Here is a 21,495-nt window from a genome sequence, read left to right on the forward strand (position 1 = left end):
AAGTGAGCTTAAACTTGTTTGAACAGATAACCTCAGTGATTTCAAATCTATTATTTTTCCAGCCAGCCTTTTACTTTAGCAGATCTCGTTTCAGAAACAGCTACTTCTTTTTTTAAAGTAATGTATTTCAGATCAATATTGAGGATGCCATCACTTAGAGTGTGGTTCGAGTCAGCAGAATAACTAGAAATGACATTGTCAGGTCCTAGCTTTATTCTCTTTCCATAATTTCCATGACTAATATATTTTGTTTATGTCAGATTTAAAAAGTATGTTACCACTATGAAGATTAAGTCTGGCTGTGTTCCCGTATCAACGCTCTATAATGTAGGAACAACTTTGCAGTTGAAATATAGCTGCAAGCTTAGCTGATCCTTGAAGCAGTCTAGAAGCCAGCTGGGATCTCAAGGGCAAGAGAAAACGCCATTATTTAATTGGAAAAACAAGCTGAAAAGAAATCTTTGAAAAAGTGGGGAGGGAAGCGTGCCCAGGTGGCTCAGTCAGTTAAGTGTCCAACTCTTGATTTCGGCTCAGGTGATGCTCTCAGGGTTGTGGGATCCAGCCCCATGTCCAGCAGCCTGGAGTTGGGCTCTGCGCTCAGTGGGGAGTCTGCTAAAGACTGTCTCCCTGTGCTTCTCCCCCAAAAGCCCCCCCACACGTGCACGTGTACTCTTTGTCTCTCTTTCAAATAATAAATCTTTTTTTAAAAAAGGCAGAGAGGGAGACAGCATTGGCATAGTCCTAAGTTGGGAGGCAGGGCAAGTAAAGGGACAGCTGGCCCTCAGCAGGTTGCATAATAGTAGCACAGGCTGACGTTCGGTTTCAATAATCATTTCAGTCTGCAGAAAGCCTTGATCGTGCTTGTCAGGCAGCTCCGTCATGTATCGGTGCTTGGACCAGAGAGCTCGGGAAATTCCTTTCTACCTCTTACCATCTTGAGGAAACCCTTTCCTTGATTCTGCAGACATTCTTACTAACATCTGGGGTGGCTTTTTGTTTCTTTGCTTTTGAAGCACAAATTCTGGAATAAGTTTTCTATGTCTGCAGTTTGCCTTTCCTTACAACGGAACTCACTCTTGAGCACCTGCTCTGTAGATCCATCTCCGTCATTTTACTAACACAGAGGTACCATTGTCCTAAAGAGCCTTTTCTTGATCATCATTTTGTCTTCCTTGTATATTGGTCTCCGTATCCATCACCTCTCTGCTTGAAACTCAACCGTCTCTTAGCTGCCTTTTCCTTTTCCTATTGGCTGGAATACTGTTGTTTTAGCTACTCTCACTCTTTTCTCATTGCTATTTCCCTACCTCCTTTAAGGGTTTTTCCTTTCCATTCAACCCCTCTGATACAGACATTCAAAATTATCTTTGATTCTGTCTGTTATCTTTGTTTCCGCTAGTTTTTAGGAGATTATCAACCGGCTATAGATTGTAAATGCCGTATGGGCAAGGTCCATTTCCCTCTTACCACGTCCCCATTATTTAGCACTATGCGTGGGTATATATGTATTTTGGTTGAATAAATTAATAAACATGATTTCATTTGTTCTTATGGCTTCAACGGTTCCTTCTTAAGGTGGAGTGACTTCCTCAGTCTCTTATCTCCAGTCTTGACTTTTATCTCAAGTTCAGGTCATAACTTTTACGTGTTCAGAGAACATTTCTAGTTATTTATTTATTGGGGGGGGGGCATTTCCACTTTAAATAGCATATGTGGCTTCTGAACTGAAATTATAAAATCAGATGTATTATTGTTCTCTCAGAAAACTCCACAGTTCTACCTGTTGGTAAGTCCATTTATGCTCATGATATCACTGTTCTCTTGGTCAGGTTCACATAGAAATTATCTTCATTTTTAAAAAAATTTATTTATTTATTTATTTCAGTGGGGGGGAAGGAGACAGAGAGGTGGGGAGAGAGAATCCCAAGCAGACTTCCCGCTGAGCACAGAACCCCATGGGGGGGGGCTCGATCTTACAACCCCGAGATCACAGTCCCAGCTCACATGAAGAGTCAGAACAGGTTGCTCTCTCTCTATCTCCTCTGTCCCTCAAATACTAATTCAGCACCTACTTACTATATGTCAGGTACTATGCTCAGCTCTGAAGATAGAGCAATGGACATGGCCTACCGTCGTGGGGGTCTTAGGAGCTAGACAGTAATCAAATGAACAGAGAAATAATTACAACTTGTAGTTAGAACTCTGAGTTTGGATTTTATTCCAAATTCAGTAGGAGTAAATGAGATTATGACATGATCTGGTTATATTTTGAAAAGATCACTCGGGCTGCTCTGTGAAGAATGGTTTGAGGAAAGACAAGAGCAGGAGAATAAATAGGATGGGAGACTCGGTGGGAGACTCCTGGTTTGAACTAAGGTGGTAGCAATGAGGATGAAGAGAAGTGGATGAACTTGAGGTGTGTTTTGAGGGTGAGCCAATAGAAGTTGCCAACCATAGTTTAGATACGAGGGTAAGAATCAGTGGCTCCCAGGTCTCTGGCTTGAGCAGTTGGTGGGTAGAGGTGCTATTTACTCAGATGGAGATGGAGCAGGGATTTTTGCATTCGATTGTGGTCTTAAGGAAGATTTGTAGATGGAATCAAGAGTTCCTTCTGTCTGCTAAGTTGGAGATACTGGGACTTCCAGCGGGAAGCAGGCCATTGGCTATCTAGGTATGCAGTTCAGATAACAGGCCTGTGCTAGGAACATCATTTGGGAATTGTCAGAATGACAATGACAGGATACTGATGATGATGATAAATAGCAAATGTGTGGTGCTGCCTCTGCCTGGCCCTGTTGTGAGTGCTTTATATTCAGCCCTCCAATGACCCTGGGGAGTCCATACCGCTAATCGCCCTGCTGTACGGATGAGGCGGCTGAAGCTCACTGGTAAATCACTTGCGTAGCGTGTCTCAGATAACTGTTTGTTACACTGAGTTAGAACTAACGATGTAGGTAATGTGGGAAGCTACGGAACCGCACATCATCATTCAGAGCAAGAGAATAGCTAAAGAGAAGCAGAGAGCCAGGATTGGGCTCACTGTTTTCATCACTTTGTTTCCCAACTCAGAAGCCTTTATTTGTTCCAATTGGAACAAAAGATAAATGTCCACTCCTCACTCAGACTGTCAAATCTTTACATAATCTATGCCCAACCTGCTTTGGTGTCTTGCCTGTTACCTGTGTGATTGCACCAATCCCTGAGATCACCTCTCTGCCCTCCCTTGCGCTCACTCTCCACCTTTCTCCACCTACCTGTTAACTTAAGTCTGCTCTAGGATTCAGGCTCTCTGTAGCCTTGAAGCCTTCCCTGATGCCTCCAGTGCAGAAACTAATCATAGTTACTGTGTGTCGGGTGCTTCCTGAGAGCTCAGGAAATGAGAAACAGGTAGCAGGCTCTTGCTTTGTTCTTTCTGCTCATTTTGTTTTGTTTTTATCAACATCTTCTTAGTGAAATGATGGAAATTTTTTAATAAATAGCTTATCTGGGGATGCCTGGGTGGCTCAGCAGTTGAGCATCTGCCTTTGACTCAGAGCATTACCCTGGGACCCCGGATGGAGTCCCACGTCAGGCTCCCTGCATGGAGCCTGCTTCTCCCTCTGCCTGTGTCTCTGCCTCTCTCTCTCTCTCTCTCTCTCTCTCTCTCTCTGTGTGTCTCTCATGAATAAATAAATAAAATCTTTTTTAAAAAATGGCTTCTCTACTTATCAGAGGATCAGAGATGACTTGAAAATTCAGATCTCTCACTGTAAACTGAGATTACTAATTTGGAAGTATATTTTGCTTTGAATGACCTTTTCTGTTTGAGTTGGGTCACTGGCATTAAGAATATATACTTGAAATAGCAGATTTCCTGAACTTTCTATCAGGCACTACTGTCTGGAATGCAAAGCAGGATCAAAGAAGCCCAGCAGATTACAACGGGCCTTGCTTGGGAACTTCCAGGCCAGATAGGATGACAAGACGTGGGCATAGAAGGAGTCATGGGATGGGCCCATCATCAGCCCTGGTGGACAGCTCTTGTGGTGAATCTGCTCCTCAGACTTATTTATACAGCTCAGCGTTTTTAAAGAAATCCAATTACTTGTCAAAATTTATGACTCAGGAGCTTTCACATAAAAATCCCATATATTCGCCTCCCTGGAAAACCCAGAGAATCAGACAACCCTGAAGGAACAGTGAGCCAGAGCCGTGGAGCAGCTCCGCCTGTGTGCAGGCCCCATGCTCTCTGGTTCTGCACGGTTTCCACTCCCCCACTGCATTGCATCCTGCCCACACTCCTCATTTGTGCCACTTGTTGGTGTCTGTGACCCTCAACAGTTCAGTCAGGGTGCCGTGTAATTAGGACAGAAAGTGTTGTGGGATTTCAGAAGGAATAGAGTGCACTTTGGAGAACACAGTATAATGGGAAGAATATAAGCTTTAGAGCTAGGCAGATCTAAGTCCAAATCCTAACCCTGCCTTCCTCCTGTGGCCTTCTGCCTTGGAGATGTGCTTTCCCTCCAGCTCCCTTTGCTTAAGATAAAATGGAAAATATCACCTCCCTTACGGGGTTGTAATAAGCATTAGCAATGATGTATGTATAGTTCCTAACAAGCCTTGTCCCTGGGCAGCATACACTGGTTGATCCTGTCCAAAAAGTCTAGCAGGATGCCTTGGTTTAAGTATTTGGAAATTGTCACCAGAAAAAGCCTGGTGTTGGGGGAAGCCAAATTCCAGGTAGATTAAAAAGTTAAATCTAAAGAAGTGTAACTCTTTTTTTTGTTGTTGTTAACCAAAGGGCAGTTGTATATTTAACTTCCCCCAGGTTGAGAAAAGACTTTCTAAGCATAAAAACCATGAAGGAGAACCAAAGAAAGGTCAGAGTTGACTCCAAAAGTCTTTGAGCTACTCTATATTAAGTATCATCAACTCCGTTAAGGGACAAATACCAAATGAGAAAAATATTTTCAGAAAGTATGACAAAGGATAAACATCTCACTATCTGTGGTTACAGATCAATAAGAGAAATACTAACATCCTGTAGAACAATGGACAAGGAACATGAACAGAGAGTTGACAACAGAGTAAATGCAAACAGCAAATAGTCATGGGAAGAAATGTTGAACTGGGTTAATAATTAAAGAATTCTCTGTTTGAATAATGAATTGTCACTTTTCCCCTGAATTTTTTTTCGTCATTTTCAGTTGGTAATGTTTGGTATTGGTGATGTGACCAAAAGATAGGTACTGTAGTATTTTCCTGATGGAATTCTAAATTGCCACAACCTTCTTAAGCAGTTTGATGGTATAAATCAAACTGGTTTAAAGTTCGTATTCTTGGATCCAGTAATTCCATTTTTGAGAGCATATCCTTAGAAAAATAATCAAAAATGTTTTTCCCAGGATCTACTTGCAGTAGCCTTTGTTTCTTTCTTGTCTTCTTTTTTTTTTTTCCAGCAGTGCTGGTGTATTAAAATCTCCGTGTCCAACACTGTGTACCTCATTACTGTATTCTTAGCATTAGCTCAGTGCCTGACAGACACAAGTGGTGAAAAAATATTTGTGAGTTTAAAGAAGGAAAGATATGTTCATATAAAGGAATATTCTATAACCCCATTTCTGAAATACTGTACATTTGAGATGAAGAAACCTGCTCACGCTCTAATGTTCCAAGTGTAAAGTGATTATGTAGAGAGGATGTTTCCTGTGCATGCACGGCGCTGATCCTGGATGATAGGATTGTATGTTCTTGGTGCTCTTGGCACTCAGTCATTCAGCAGCTATTGGTTGGTGCGTGCGGTAGGTGCAGAGCATGTTTCAGAGGACGGGACGACGCAGTCCTCTGTTCACGGGGTTTATCGGGGAGGGAGCAGGAAAGCAGACATCAAACCAGTCGTTTACATGTGTCTCCTACTTCAGTGAACATGTGTTACTTTTGTAGTAGAGAGAAACACCGCTGCTGCGGATTTTCAAGCATCAGTTGTTGGTTGAAATTCCTAAGGCACCTTTTTAGGACAAGAAAGGAGCGAATATGTGAAAAAATCTACATATAGCTTATAAAATGTGAAATTACCTTTCCAATGAAAAGAAACATATTTAGGGGGGCAGCTCCAGTGGCGCAGCAGTTTAGCGCCGCCTGCAGCCCAGAGTGTGATCCTGGAGACCCGGGATTGAGTCCCACATCGGGCTCCTTGCATGGAGCCTGCTTCTCCCTCTGCCTGTGTCTCTGCCTCTCTCTCTGTGTCTCTCATGAATGAATAAATAAATAAAATCTTAAAAAAAAAAAAAAGAAACATATTTAGGTTTCCTATCTGTTGGATGGTTAATAATGACAGAACGATAAATACAGCCAGACGTTTTCCCCTAAATACCATTTTTCTAAAGGAAACTGAATAGGTTTACATTGAGAGGCAGAAGTGGGCGTGCAGAACTTCGGGAAGCCCCAGCGCTCTTTGGGAATCATAATCGAGTGTTCAGATGAACCAGCTGTGCTCGGGGAGAGGGGGGAGAGTGTTGATCAGAATCCATATAAAAGCATGTTTTTTGCTTTTTTCATCTACTTGTAAAACTTTGTGTAGAAAACCAGAATGTCAGTGACAACGGAGCCCACCCTATAAGCCGATTGAGACCCTAAAAAGCCTCGGGATCACTGATCACTGGGTGGCGCAGCGGTTTGGCGCCTGCCTTTGGCCCAGGGCACGGTCCTGGATATCCGGGATCAAATCCCACGTCAGGCTCCCGGTGCATGGAGCCTGCTTCTCCCTCTGCCTGTGTCTCTGCCTCTCTCTCTCTCACTGTGTGCCTATCATAAATAAATAAAAGTTAAAAAAAAAAAAAAAGTTTCTTTCAAAAAAAAAAAAAAAAGCCTCTTTTAAAAAAAAAAAAAAAGCGGGATCCCTGGGTAGCGCACCGGTTTAGCGCCTGCCTTTGGCCCAGGGCGCGATCCTGGAGACCCGGGATCGAATCCCACGTCAGGCTCCCGGTGCATGGAGCCTGCTTCTCCCTCTGCCTGTGTCTCTGCCTCTCTCTCTCTCTCTCTCTCTCTCTCTGTGACTATCATAAATAAATTAAAAAAATAATAAAAAATAAAAAGAAAATTTAAAAAAAATTAAAAAAAAAAAAGCTTTCTGCCCAACATGGGGCTTGAACTCAGCCCTGAGATCAAGAGTCACATGCTCTACTGACTGAGCCAGCCAGGCGCCCCTAAAAAGCCTCTTTTAACTGAGATCAGGAATGGAAAATTTTATCCTAAGCCATGGGTTTTTTTAGGGGTTTGTTTTGTTTTGTTTTGAAGAAAGACCTAAGTAAATGAAAAGGGCTACAGAGCCGTGTTTTGGTAACTTAAGCATGCTTAATGGCTGTGAACGTACTCCTCTAAACAGTCTGACCCTTCCTTCCAGCGTTGCTTATCCATTTATCAAGTTGAGCTTTAGGCACAGCCACATGAGCTCCACTGGCCTTTTCTTTTTTTCTTTTTTTTTAATCTATTTCCTAAGTGGAAAAAGTGTGTGTGTGCCCTGCTTAAGTTAGAGGGTGGCTCAGGGGTCTGTTGGCGCTCTGGCCTCAAGAGGAGGATGTATCTGTGAGCTGTGTTGCCTTAGTAGAATCCCTTGCCCTCTTTCCTATCTCCTTCTACAAATTAGGAATACGCTTTCGGAGCCAAGGGTGTTGGAAGGGACAGATAACAAGCAGCAAAGTAATGACCTCACCTCCTACAGTGGGTGCCCTGGGTCTCACTGTCCTTTGGGGACTGATCAAGAGTAGCTCTATCCCTCGTGAAGGAGCTCCGTCTTCTGCTTTTAGGTAGAGCTAAAGTTTAAATGGAATGTAGTGTGTTTAACAGCAACCTGAGGCTTTCTCTCCTTTGAAAAATTCAGATCTTAGGAACATTAAGTGAAACATGGCTCTGTTGAACGTCACTTTCTGTCAGGGCCGATGCTTCCCACTTGCCACGTGGAACCCTCTCTCCCTTGCTGGCTCTGTGCCCGCCACATGTTTCCAGGTGGAAGTACAGTGCTCACTCCTTTTCCACTGGCCTTGGCGTCCCTTCCTCCTCAGTAGTGTTTCTACCGCTTGAAGAGATCTTTGTCTCAGGATTGGCTTTATGTGCAGTTCAGCGTCTTTCCTCTCTCCACTACGCCGCCCTGTCCCATGTCTGCACTTAGAGTAGGTCATGCTGTGCACTCCGAGCATGCGGCATGCGGAGGGCCACGGGAGGTCTGCTCCTCCCTGTGTTGAGCCGTGGTCAGTAACGGACTCTGCGGCCTAAATCCAGGAGCCTTGCGCCTCTGATCTCATGGATGATGCGCTCCCTTCTGGTATACTTTGTCCAGCAGGACATACATCTTCTCTGGTTGGAATCCTTTTTTTCAGAGAGCTGACTTTTGCTTCTCGGAGATGCAACGGGGCCACCCAGGGCCGGGTCACCTTCGCACTGCCCTCTGGCTGGCTGAGGGGTCAGAGGATAGTTATTACTTGCTACTACAAAAGAAAAGGTGGCGACATAATTAAAGTCAATCACCAAGACCAAAAGTTATTTCAAACACTGCTTTTATCTTCTGCCTGTAGAAGTTAGGACTGTGCTCCACAAAGTCACTGCCAAGGGTCAGGACCTGGAACTTAAACTGTTTATGCAAGTTCATTATTGTTTTGATTTTGACTTTCCTAAAGGAAATCATTATAAATAGTTATGTTCTGAGAAGCACCCCTACAGTATAAACATAAACACAGTATTGCAGTGAAATCAATCCTACAGTAAGCCAAACGCAATCCCTTGCATCAGAAGTGAAGTAGGTGAATGGGTGGATCTGCCCAGAATGGACGTGGAAAACTCAGGAAACTTGGGTCTCAACTCTTGACTAGCTCTTCGGATGCACCCCTTTGTTGGCTGCGAAGCAGGAGGACCCCACCTTTGGGCTGTTTCCCAGGCCATGCGGGAAGCTCCACTAGAGTCCCAGACAGGAGTTGACTTTGAGCTCCCTGGAGGAGAGGGGCAATGTAAATGCAAGGCATTTGTATCTGAAGTGTTTGACCGCCAGTCCCGGTTTGCAGCAGTGTTCGGGTCAAGCCAGAGCTCCCTTATGTAAGAAAATCTTGCTGTTGACGCTTCTGGAAAGAAACAAGAATACATCTCCAAGACGCCAGAGGAGCTATAGGAAGAGTTGTAAACTGTTTTAACATAGGCATGATTAGTGAATTAGCATAAATTGTAAAAAGGCGATGAGAACTCATCACACCACGTCTTGTTTAAATCCCATTTTTTTCCACACTATGTCAAAACACAGAGCGCAGCATAAAACACACGTAAAGAGTTCTTGTGTAAGTGACTTAATTTCTTCACAGGCCAGAACGGGTTCTTGTTCATTTTAGATGCTGATGATGATAGTATCTGGCACTTGTACTTAATATGTGCCAGTCTCCAAGTGACTTATGCAAATCGCATCAGTGGAGGCTTAAAACAGCCCGATGTGGCAGGTCGTGTCGTTGTCCCCATTTTACAGATGAGTAAACTAAGGTACAGAGTGGTGACACAACCTGCCTAAGGCCCAGCGGCTGCCACGCACGGAGCCAGTAGGTGAACCCCTGCAGTCTAGCTGAGCAGAGGTTCACATCCCTTGACCATTGTCAGGTTCTGCTGCATCTTGATCACACAAGCAGAAAATGTAGTGCAATGAATGCTGTTTTCTAGGAAGAGAACGGAGACTACACATATGTAGAAAGAGTGAAGATACCCTTGGATCATGGGACCTTGTTAATCATGGAAGGAGCCACACAAGCCGACTGGCAGGTGAGAACATGCAAGGAATTTGGATTCACACGGAGGCGGTGCCCTGACGGCCACGAGTAGTACTTTCCCTAGTACATATGGTGAAAAGCAAGTTGCTTTTATCATGATCGAAAGGCAGGACAGTGGCACATTTTCAAGGAGTTTTGATTCTACAGAGCAAACATCCGCAGCAGTGGCGTCCAGTCGAGCTTTCTGTGACGGGGGAAGTATCTGCGTCTCCTAAGTCCCCGTGTAGTACCCACAGCTATTCTTGATCTCTTGACATGGGGCTAGTGTGCTAAAAGACTGAATTTTTAATTTAAGTTAAATTCGTTTCAATAGCTTCAGGTAGCCAGTGGCTAGCACAGCTTCACACCTTAGGCCTGCGTGTGTTAAAGCCAGGTCACCTGTAGGGTGTGCAAGTTCACGTAAACGCTTAGCACGGGAGTGCGAGCTCATGGCCGTCTTGGCTCTCAGCCGCTTATGTGCTTAGGAGATGTGGGAAGTGGCAGAAAGCTGCGAGGAAGATCCACGATTACAAGAGATACAGACCTCCCTGTGAAGGCGCTGGCTTATCGGAGTGATGGGCGGGCGGGGGGTGGGAGGGCACTTGACTTCAGAGAAGAAAACCTTTCTCCACGAAACTTCAGATCCTTTACTGATGCTCACAGGGGATGAAGGGGGGGTGAAATCAAAATCGTCCTGTCGTCATAAATGTGTTTATGTCAGCGTTATTTATATTTCTGTTCAGCACCGAGTCCCCAGAGAGTACCACTCTAGAGAACCGAGAATAAACCTGACTTTTCGGACGGTTTATCCAGACCCCGGAGGCACTGGTGGTGTGAGACCTTGAGAGAGCAGCCGTGCTGACACCGAGCACATCTCCCGCTGCGAAGAAACCTGCAGAGGCTGGTGCAGCTCATCTCTCGGGGTAGCTGTGGGGAAGACGGGGTGGGATTTGCTTCCCAGCTCGGAGTCCTGTTCAGAGACGGCCAGCGGCTCGCGTGCGTGCTCTGTTCACCGCTGGGACGCTGCTCCCCGATCACATCTTGAAATCACATATTTCCTTTACACAAATTAAAACTGCTGTGGCCGTGCTCACGGGTGATTTTGTCTGTGGACTGTTTCTTCCCGCCCTCCCTGCTTCGTTTGAGGCAATTGAGTGGGCCCCGCCACCAGGGTAAATGCGCACGTGTCTGCTCCTTGTGACTCCGTGAAGTAGGATATAAACAGGCATCGGCGACCGCAGCCCTCGGCAGGCAGACCGCTGCCCAGAACCAGAGGAGGCCTCACCGAGTCTCGTGAAGTCCACCTCAACGGCCCAGCATCTTGGCTTGCCACTTCCGTAATGGAAAGCTGCGTGTTCCGGGAGCACTTCATCTAACCGAGTCTCCCTCCTGGGACACGCTGGGTACAGGCCTCTGAACAAGGAGCAGAGGCTTCGTCCGGTAGCCCAGCCATCTGCAGGCAGCCACCGGGAAACTTGTAACACGAGAGAAGCCTGTCCCCTCGGAGAGAGAAGTAATGGAGTGATGTCATGAGAAATTTAGGCTGAAGAGCAGCAAATGTCCTGCTGGTGACAGCTGTCCCGCACAGATGAGTTTCCCCTGGAGAACGACTTGAGTCACTTAAGCCCAAGCCAGAGAGAAGCGGGAGCAGTCCCCTGGGGACACACTCGGTTACCCAATAGTCATTTTTCCTTTAGGTTCCGGGAGCCCTGTGACGAAAGCTGTCTTCTGACTCAGTGCCCTCTTAGACACAAGTTCCCGAGATCCCACAGTTAGTCCGTGATGTCACCAAGGTTCCCAAAACAGAACAGGGTGGCCGCCCTGTGTTGCATCATAAATCAGGTGTCGTCTTGACCTCTTGACCTAGGAGCGCTGCCCAGGATTGATTCCAAACCAAGGAAAACTCAAGAGAAAGAAAATGGAATTAAAGGGATGAAAACAGGGCAGGAGAGTTAGAGTTTCCCTGGCTGCCTGCTGGGAAAATGTGTAGAGGCTTCTTGCTTGTGATCCTGTTTGTGTTCCGGGCTGTAAGATGCACGGTCTCGGGGATGGTGGGACTTGCCACCAGCTGGCAGGCTCTTCCCCGGTGCTTGATGGGACTCTGGGCCAGGCAGGCCCTGCTCTCTGTCGGATTCTGGCTCCCTCCCACCCCCACCCTTTTCTGGTGATGTTTTGCGTGTGGATAGCTCCTTTCTCTAAGAAATGCTCAGCGCTTTATAAAATCTGAACATCACACCAAGCCTTTTAGGGAGGGAGATACAAATTACCATAAAAATAAAATAAAGCCTCTAATTCCTGGCTGTTTTCCTATTAAACAAAATCTGGCCAGGATGGTACAGCCAGCTTGGGTTGTGAGTCTGATGCATGACATCGGGAAATTCCTCTTCCGCCCCCGTAGACCACAGAACCCGCAGCTGGTCCCCGGTCCTACGGCGTCCCTCCTAACGTAGGGTCAGGGCCTCCCCTCGTGTCAGCTGCACATTTGATCTCTTCCCTCGTCGCTGCTGGGGCTGCCAGGGAGACAGATGCATGCTCCGTGCCCGCAGCCGGGCCACCGCCGGGGCATCTTCATCTGAGAGCAGCAACCGCAGCTTCTGTTTCTCGGCACCCGGTGGTAGGACTGCCTTTTTTTTTCTCTAACCACGAAGATGATATCCCTTTTGAAATGACAAGCAGATACTTGCTGTGGAGTTAAAGCACAGGGTTTAGGACTGGACAGGACTTTTCAGAACCTGGCCAAGGACGCTCCGTGACCGCACCAACCTGCCGCTGTGTTTTACTGGCCGTAAATCTTAGCCAGGAATTCAGGGCTGAGCTACTTTGCTGACAGCGCTTGTAAAACGGAGGAAGTAAATATAACAACGTACCATGAAGAAAAACCCCCTTAGTTGTTTGCTGCCCTTTTTTGATTTTTAGTAACCTGCCAGGCACTGTCCTGGAAACTTTCTATGTCATCCTTCATCCTCCCCACAGCCCTGCAGGAGAGGGATGCTCTTCCCATTGCAGAGACTGGCAGCTGAGTCCCCCAAGCAAGGTAGAGTGAGGTAATAGGCCTTGGAAGTAGCAGAACCAGAATTCAGACCACGGGTGAGCCCTTAAACTGTGTGCTTATTCCTCCGCCATGATGGATGTAGGCCCAATAGTTGCCGGGCATCCCTGAGAGCCTGGACCCCTGCGCTCGCTCCTGCGGAGCTGGCCGCCCCGCTCACCCTAAGCCCCTGCTGGAGCTCACCCTAGGCCCTGCTCACCCTAGGCCCCTGCCAGGCCCCCGTGTTTGTCCTCTGCTTTCCCGTATGCGAGGGCAGGCCTCTGCATCTCCTCTCATCATTAGCATCTCCAACTGGCCCTTTAACTAAGGAAGCTCATTTTGGGGACCAGAACCCAGTTTTTGGCAAGTTGGATATATCTCATCCACCCTTCCTGTGACCCAGACCGTGTTTCCTGGTGGTATCCCAGCAAACTCCGGTGGGTGGTGGCCCCTTCCTCTTCATGCTTACCTGTGAGTACAACTGGGGGCCCCGAGGACGCGCAAAGTCAGCATCACGCTTCATAGTTCATGAGGGTACTGCTGCGGCGAGCAGGTGGCCCGAAGAAACGGGTCGGGTGGTGCCCTGGAAGCGCCTCGATGACAGGCAGGCCGCCTCAGAACAGCAGCTAGCGATCATGTATCCTCCACCGTGAAACCTGGTCCACTGACTTCGGTGGCATTTGGATCACAGCCCGTAACCCTGACGTTTCCCGAGTCTGCGGCCTCCTGGCCCCTGTGGCTGGCCCTGCTCAGTGCGTGGCTCTGTGCCCTGAATCGCCACGCAACAGGGTGCTGTGCTGAGTGGAGGCCCCGGGGGGCCTGTGGAGGAATCCCGCACGTGATGGGTCTCTGCCCCGCTGAGTCTGGCAGCTTTTACTTGGCTGCGGAATATCCAAGACCCACATTGCCTTTTCTGGTCATAAACACTTGGTAAGTGTTGAATCTGAAGTCTCGATTGCTTTATTTTTCTGAGCGATGGTTTTGAAAAAGCTGAATGTTTCCATAGCGATGCATTTTGTTGATTTGAATCTTTACTTAACACGAGTCAGCCCCGCGCTGCCCTCGGACGGGCCTGGGCCGTAGCCGTGCCCCTCTCCCCATCTCCTCTTTGGAAAGAACCCTCGCATGAGGCCTTAGGTGGCTGCTGGAGCCCAGCCTGGCACGCGGCGCCCCGTGTGAGGTCAGCAGGGAGATGACGCGGGCGTTCGTCCCTCAGAGTGGAGTGGGCTCCTCTCCAGCAGGCTTCGGCCCGTGCCCCTGTGCAGTGCCCTGCCAGCCTCCTCTTTGCTGTTCGGTCGGTGAGGGGCCGTGCGTCCGGGAGCAGTGTGGGGAGCAGGGGCACTTAGACGGGACGCTTGCAGCAGCATTCCTGGAAAGCCGGTTTTCTCAGTGCTGCGCACAGTGTGAGTGACCGCATCGTCGTTACAGAAGCGTCTGTGCCGTCACCCCAGCCCGTCACACTCCTGGACGCCTGGTCCCCTTTCTCCTGGGGCCTCCAGAAGCGTGGACGTGTTCAGGCAGGATCCTGGCCTCTCATCCCACCAGCTGTCCCTGTGGACGCAGATTACAGGTTTCTGAGCAGAAGCAAAGGTGAACGCCAGAAGGGGCTTCCCTGACCTGCGTTGGGCCTGGGGGCTCGGGGGCTCAGGCATCTGGCTCGTGCCATGGTCGCACGGGTCACGGGCTGGCGCTCCGCTCAGAGTCGGCCTCGGTTTCTCCCTCCGCCCCTGCTCCTACTCCTGGGGCTGCAGGGGCTGCTTTCTTGGTCCTCCCACGGGAGCAGCAGAGACCCCAGGAGTGGCCTGCGGGGCAGCACACGTGGTGGCCGGGACGCCCCTGCGCAGGCCGGCGGAAGCCGTGCGCCCCGGGCACTGTAGGGCTGGCTGCCCCGTCCCGGGCCGTGGTGACCCATCTGTCCCTGTGCCGCCAGCCCCCATCCTGTGCCCTCCTGTGCTTGGAGAACGGCACAGGTGGGGCCCTCCAGGAGGGGAGTGCGCACCCCCCAAGAACACGCCTCCCTGCCAGAGGAACGTGGGAGGGGTGGATAGGGACGCTGCGGCGGGTGGGGGGGGGCTTCCCCCTCTGGCCCCGGGATGCCCAGGCAGGCCCCCGAGAATGCCTTCCGTGCCCTCGCCCTCCCTGGGGAGAGGAAACTGCAGTGTTTCCTCTGCAATGTCGGGGATTGGCCACCAGCTTCCTCTGCACCGTCTCTGGCAGGAGCCTGTGGTCCCTGCACCTGCGGGAGGCAGCGAGCAGGAGGCCCGCAGGAGGTACGGAGGCCCCGGGCCAAGCCGGGGCACGGGTGGGCCCGGAGCCTGCAGGCTGCTCGCCCCCGCCCCGACCAGGAGGCTGAGGTCCAGGGCTGCTCAGCGCCGGGCACCCGGGCACCAGGAGTGGTGGGGACACTGCAGCCGAGCGGGGGCAGGGAGCCGGGTGGCTTCAGCTCGTGGCCCGCCCCCCCTGCCAGGCCTCCTTTGTGGCTGGTCACCCAGGCTGCTGGCCCCAAGTGGGACGCCGCACGTGCCCTGGTGACCGCAGCCCGGCCTCCCGCGGGCGAATTGTGCCTCTGCCATCCACCGCGGCCCTGTGCCCTGCCTGTGCCCCTGCCTGTCCCCCTGGCGGGCTCCGGGGCCCCACAGCTTTGCGGGCAACAGCGAGGGAGGCCCAGGAGCTTCGGGAGGAGGATGGGCGAAATGAAAATTGTCCACAACTGGGGTCCATCGTGTCAAGATCCGGCTGCACTTAGGCGTCTCCTGGGACATTCCGAGGCCACGCGGCCGAGCGCTCCCAGGTGCCAGAGCGGCCTGGCCTCAGAGCCCCGTGCTCCCCGCGGCCCCGCCACATGCTCCGGGCTTGGTCCCCTCGCGCCCCCCCCCCCCCCCCCCGCCTAACCCCACTGCCTGTCTCTCCCGGGGCCGCCTTGGAGGGTCCCCAGCCTGGGGGACAGGTCGCCAGCCAGGCTCGGACGCACCCCCACAGTCCCGTGGTTTTCTCGTCCTTGCTGGCACTAAGTTCTGTACAGAACGCCTCGGCCTGGAAGGTTAAACAGGATTGCCAGGCTGGAACGCGGTTCAGGACCAGGGCTCTTACGTCCACAGAGCGTGTGTGAGATGCAGCGGGGAACATACAAGAGGAGGACACGACCCTCCCGTCACAGATGAAAGTAAGCCAGCATGGCTTTCATTTTCTTTCTCAAAAATTTTTTTTGTTTTTATTAAAAAAAAATTGTTTTTATTCCTGACTACAAAAGGAGTATGTGTTCTTTTGCAAGAAATTCAAAAGATAAGAGGAAAATCACTTGTAACTTTACAACCAGAGACCATAAATAGCTCTTCACGTTTTGCAGTGTTTTTTCTACATATTTGTAGCTTAAAACAAAAAAAGAAAAAAAAAGCAACTTTGTACGGAACTCCTCCTTTCCTAGCCTTTTCTATTAAGAATATCGGTGCAAAAAAAAAAAAAAAATCAGTGCGTCCTTTCACGAAGATGGTGCTGAAGACGAAGAAGGAAGCCCCTGCCCCTCCCAAAGCCGAAGCCAAAAAGCAAAGGCTTTGAAAGCTAAGACAGCGGTGCTGAAAGGCTGCACAGTCACCAAGAGAAGATCCGCATGTCACCTACATTCCAATCGCCCAAGACCCTGCGCCCCAAAGTCAGCCCAAGTATCCTCAAAAGCGTACCCCCAGGAGAAACAAGCTTGATCACTATGCCATCAAGTTCCCCTGACTACTGACTCAGCCATGAGGAAAACAGAAGAGAACAGCACCCTTGTGTTCATTGTGGACGTCAAGGCCAATGAGCACCAGGTCAAACAGGCTGTGAAGAAGCTCTATGACATTGATGTGGCCAAGGTCAGCACCTTGATCAGACTGGGATCATCTAAACTGAGTCCAGCCGGCTATAAATCTAAATATAGATTTTTTCACCATAAAAAAAAAAGATCATCAGTGTGTGACTTTTTTAATATTTTTTTTATTCATGAGAGACACAGAGAGGCAGAGACACAGGCAGAGGGAGAAGCAGGCTCCCTGCGGGGACTCAATCCCAGGACCCTGGGGTCACCCCCAGAGCTGAAGGCGATGCTAACCCACTGAGCCCCCGGGCTGCTCTTCCATCGGGACATTAATCACTCTCCATTACATGGCTCTGCGTGGCCGCGTAGTGTTGTGTCTGGTCGTGGTGGTCTCTAACCTGTGCCATCACGTTGGATATTTAGATCGTTGTTGACGTTGGGGTGGTGTTTGCTGTTATCAGTAACCGGTCAGTTTTGGAAATCAGGAGAGGGGCCCGTGGGAGGCCGGGTGGCGTCGTAGCTAAGAGCCCAGGCTTTGGCCTCATTCAGACTTCAGTTCAAATGAAAAGAACAGGTAACGTTTCTACAGAGCCTGGATATGGCGCCCAGGCTGTGTTCAGTGCCGCACGTGTATCGCCTCATGACTATTAACCGTCACAGCCGCCTGGGGCCAGGAGCTATTTTTATCCTCATTTTGCAACTCAGGAAACAGAAGCACCTCCTCACTTAGGCTGCTGTCCTGTGGCTGGCCTTCGTGCCCGTCCATTATTATTTCCTAGAATACGTCCCTAAAAGCACGGTCCTCGCCCGGATTTGGAAGGCTCTGTGTATCCATGAGGCCTCGAATCTATGGTGTCCGTGGCTTTCCAGAAAGGGCTCGCCAGCTTTTCCTACCAGTGGTGCTGAGCACACCTGAGAACCCCCAGCTGCGCTCTGAGCACCGGGAGTAGCCGGCCCGGGCTCAGGCCCCACGCAGGGCCCCCCGCGAGGCGTCTCTGTCCAGGAAGGAAGGGGCAGCTGGCCGCCCTGCCCGGAGCACGCCAGCCCTCAGTCCGTCCGTCTCGGGCAGCGTCAGCCTTGAGGCTGTGTCTTGTGTCATTTGCTGAGAAAACAAGACCCACACTTGGCAAAGGAGCTCGATGACAAGGTGGATGTGAAGCACGGGGCCCAGACAGCGCTGCTGCGCTCGGAGCAGCATGAGATGGGATTTGGGGCGGCCGTGGGGAAGGGCTGCGCTCGGGGGCAGCAGCCAGTGGAGAGGGCTGTCCGGCGGTGGCGGCCTAGGTGGCCTGCTGAGGGGCCTGGCCAGCGGGAGGGGGCTGCGAGGCCGCTTTCAGGAGGAGCGAGGGGCAGGGCAGCCCCTGGGTACCCCAGGATCGCAGGAGCCAGACCCCCACAGGCCGAGCCACGGGTGAGAACAGCGGCGGCCCTGACCGAGCTGGGAGGGAGGCCCCGGCTGCGGCCACCACCGCCCACGCCCGCACCCACACCCACCACTGCTCCTGCGCCCCCACGGAGGCCCGGGCCCCGACCCGCCCTGAGCTCAAATGCCGGGCCCTAACCCGGTGCCTCCTGCAAGCCGCCACCAGGGAAGTCCGCGCGTCCGGGGACCCCGGGGTCGTGCCCTGGGCCGATGCGGGGCCAGACCGCTGAGCCACCGGTGTCCCTGGGGGAGCTTCTTTGACCAAAACCCACGGTAAAAAAAAAAAAAAAAAGCCTGCGTCCCCGCCCCTGCGGCGTGTTCCGCTCCAGCCGAGGCGCCCGAAGCTGCTTCCCGCGCCGGCCCTCGGGTGCCCCGTCCCGCCGGGTCACCGCGGCCTCCCTCGGGCCTCCCGCTGCCTGGGCCCCGGGGCGGCCGCCCGTCGCACGGCCTCGCACCTGGGCCCGCCGCCAGCCCCTGCGCCCCCCGCCCAGGCTCGGGCGCGGTCGGGGGCTCGGGAGCCCGGGACTCCGTGCGCTGCGGCGGCGGCGGCGGGCCTGGGAGCGACCCCAGCTCCGTGTGCGGGGCCTGTGGCGGGGACAGCGGGGCCAGAGCGGGACAGGCCGCGCGCAGCTGGGCCCGGGAGGACCCCCGCGGCCCCGACGGGCAGGCCACGGGCGCGGCAGCACGCGGTGCCCACGCGGTGCCCACGCGGCGGCGGGCGGGGCACAGGCGGGGCACAGGCGGGGCCTCCCGGCGGCCGCGGGGACAGGCAGGGCGCTGGCCGCGGCTCCGGGGCTGCTGTGCTGGCCGCGCCCTCGCCACCACCGGGCCGGGCCGCAGGCTGCGGCAGGAGCCCCGGGCCCGGGCGGGGACGGGTCGGCGGCGCAGGTCCCGGGCAGCCGGCGCTCCGGAGGGCATCCGCGGTCGTGGGCCGCTCCCTCCAGGCCCGGCCCGCCGCGCACCCGTCCCACCCCCTGCCCCTGCCCCTGCCCGGGCCGGCCTCGGTCGCGGGACACACGGGACGCCGCGGGGCGGGGCGCGGCGCGGGCCGTCCAGGCGGCGGTTTCTGACGGGCGCAGCGGAGCGGCGGGGAGCAACCCTGGGGCCGGGACCGGCACCGCGGACTGTGGGGTGGGCCTCGGGGTACCCTGGGAGCGCAGCGGCCCTGCTGCCCCGGGTGTCTGCAGGCCGGTGACACCTGCTGGGCAGCCCTGGCTCCCACCCGCCTTGGCAGGCTCTCCCTCTCCGCGCCTCTGGGCTCCCTCCCTCCCTCTTCCCCTATTCTTCTCTCCCTCCCCCTTCCTCCTCCCTCCCTCTCCCTCCCCCTTTTCCTCCCTCCCTCTCCCTCCCCCCTTTTCCTCCCTCCCTCTCCCTCCCCCTTTTCCTCCCTCCCTCTCCCTCCCCCTCCCCCTTTTCTCCTCCCCCCTCCCCCTTTTCCTCCCTCCCTCTCCCTCCCCCCTTTTTCTCCCTCCCCCTCCCCCTTTTTCCTCCCTCCCTCTCTCTCCCTCCCCCTTTTCTCCCTCCCCTCCCCCCTTTCTCCCTCCCCCTCCCCCCTTTTTCTCCCTCCTTCTCCCTCCTCTCCCTCCTTCTCCCTCCTCTCCCTCCTTCTCCCTCCTCTCCCTCCTCTCCCTCCTTCTCCCTCCTCTCCCTCCTCTCCCTCCTTCTCCCTCCTTCTCCCTCCTTCTCCCTCCTCTCCCTCCTTCTCCCTCCTTCTCCCTCCTCTCCCTCCTCTCCCTCCTTCTCCCTCCTCTCCCTCCTCTCCCTCCTTCTCCCTCCTCTCCCTCCTTCTCCCTCCTCTCCCTCCTTCTCCCTCCTTCTCCCTCCTTCTCCCTCCTTCTCCCTCCTTCTCCCTCCCCCCTCTCCTTCTCCCTCCTTCTCCTCCTTCTCCCTCCCCCCCTCCTTCTCCCCCCCCCTTCTCCCCCCCCTTCTCCCCCCCCTCCTTCTCCCCCCTCCCTCCCCCCTCTCCTTCTCCCCCTCCCTCCCCCCTCCCCCTCCCCCTCCCCCTCCCCTCCCCCTCTCCCTCCCTCCCCCTCTCCCTCCCCTCCCCCTCCCCCTCCCTCCCTCCCTTCCTCCCATGCACACTGACACCCCCTCTTGGAGCTTACTGAGGATTGTCATGGCAACTCTCCAGCAAAATTATCAAAACACTTCTGTGCTCACACTAGTACCAGACGAAGTGCTAATTCTGAGCAAGGCGGAAGCAGAGGCCAAAGCCATAGGCTCTGCAGGGAGGCTCCTGGGGGCACGAGGTGAGGGTGGCTCAGCAGGCCCGACAGCCTGGCACCCAGGTGGTAGTTGTTGCTGACCCCTCCCTCCCCCTCCACCACATTCACATTTCCCACTGCACCCACCCAGTTGCACGCACTCACATGTGCACACGGACTTGCACAGTGGGGACCAAACACCCCCATAAAACAGCAACATCTGGAGTAGCTGTCACCACGTTCAGCCTTTGGAGGCTTGAGATCAACTCTGGGGAGACTCCTAGGTGTGTGCGGGGGACCCAACTGGCCAGGGCTCCGAGCTGGCCACCGGCCCGGCGCGGGGGGGGGGGGGGGGGGGGGGGGGGGGGCGGGGAGGCAAAGTGGTCGCAGGAGGGGACCTGACCGCCCCCCCCCCCCCCGCCCCCAGACGCAGAGGCACACCTGTGAGCAGAACTGCTCCACCCTGGCGCTGCCAGCCTTGCAGGGGGCCTCCGTGGCGCCCAGCCTCTGCTCCCAGGACGACCCGGCCGGGGTGCTGCAGGCTCCTTGGCAACGGAGCCCTGTTATTAGCTGAAGAACTGGTGGTTGCTTTTTTTAAACCTAGGCTCTGCCCAAAAGCCAGAGCGTGGGTGGGGCTGTGGGGGAGGTGGTGGCCAGGCCCCTAGGTGGTCTGGTCCCATCCTCTTGCCCCATCTGCTCCCCGGCAGCCCCCAGGGATGTGAGCCTGCCCCGCAGCCTGCACCTGAGCCGTTGGCCACCGTCCGCACCAGGGGAAGCATCTACGGCCTGTGATGGGTTACCTCGTCCTGAGCCTCTGAGGATCCTGACGTTAGGGCTGGTGGCCCCAGAAAGCCAGCCAGGGGTGGGGGCAGCTGCTCCAAGGCCTTGGAGCCCCGGGTGAGCTAGCCGATCCGTAGCCCCCTGCATGTCGGACCCGTCGGGTGCCGTGGGCCGCACAGCAGGGGACAGGAGACAGGTGCTCAGGTGGTGAGCACGCCTGCTGCCTGCCGGGGCTGGGTACACGAGGCGCTGAGAGTGGCCCCGCCAAGCCCCGGAGCACCGATTCCCCCTTCTGGTGACTAGGCACCCCCCAGGCACACACAAAGCAGCAGGGGCGGGGTGCGGACCCCGGGCCGCTCCAACCCCCGTAACGGCTGTCCCCTGCGCCGTGGGCCCAGGGGAGGCCACTGCATCCGTCCCGGAGAGCCCACGCCGACCGCAAGGCCCAGAGGCCAAGAGCCCCCGCCGACGCCGGGGCGCCCCATTCCCCCCACCGGCAGCCTGAGCACCCTTGG

The 21,495-nt window shown here is 53.5% G+C and overlaps 1 protein-coding gene and 2 long non-coding RNA genes across 8 annotated transcripts in view; 1 reads left to right on the top strand and 2 right to left on the bottom strand.

Annotated features, from left to right (window-relative positions):
* ALKBH3 (alkB homolog 3, alpha-ketoglutarate dependent dioxygenase) overlaps positions 1 to 10,855 on the top strand; it is a 34,887-nt gene extending 24,032 nt beyond the window's left edge. For 4 of the 6 annotated variants that reach the window (XR_012014063.1, XR_012014064.1, XM_072791189.1 and 1 more), the window contains 2 exons: positions 9,670 to 9,768; positions 10,499 to 10,855. Coding sequence is in view for 4 of the 6 variants with exons in the window: in XM_072791189.1 (XP_072647290.1) it covers positions 9,670 to 9,768; positions 10,499 to 10,600 (201 nt within the window). In the remaining 2 variants the exon portion in view is untranslated. Of the gene's footprint in view, positions 1 to 3,869; positions 6,343 to 8,354; positions 9,431 to 9,669; positions 9,769 to 10,498 lie in introns of those variants that run through there. The other 2 variants (XM_072791191.1, XM_072791192.1) reach the window with 2 other exon arrangements.
* On the bottom strand, positions 4,879 to 14,391 carry LOC140612939 (uncharacterized). Its single transcript, XR_012014065.1, has 2 exons — positions 13,253 to 14,391; positions 4,879 to 12,438 (listed from the first exon to the last, which is right to left on the bottom strand). It is a non-coding gene; the product is annotated as an uncharacterized lncRNA (long non-coding RNA).
* Positions 14,392 to 16,732: 2,341 nt separating this feature from the next.
* On the bottom strand, positions 16,733 to 20,756 carry LOC140612935 (uncharacterized). The gene is made up of 2 exons (XR_012014060.1): positions 20,642 to 20,756; positions 16,733 to 17,675 (listed from the first exon to the last, which is right to left on the bottom strand). It is a non-coding gene; the product is annotated as an uncharacterized lncRNA (long non-coding RNA).
* Between the last annotated feature and the right edge of the window lie 739 nt (positions 20,757 to 21,495).

Source organism: Canis lupus, chromosome 21 (genome assembly GCF_048164855.1).
Source record: "Canis lupus baileyi chromosome 21, mCanLup2.hap1, whole genome shotgun sequence".
Lineage (NCBI taxonomy): Eukaryota > Metazoa > Chordata > Mammalia > Carnivora > Canidae > Canis > Canis lupus.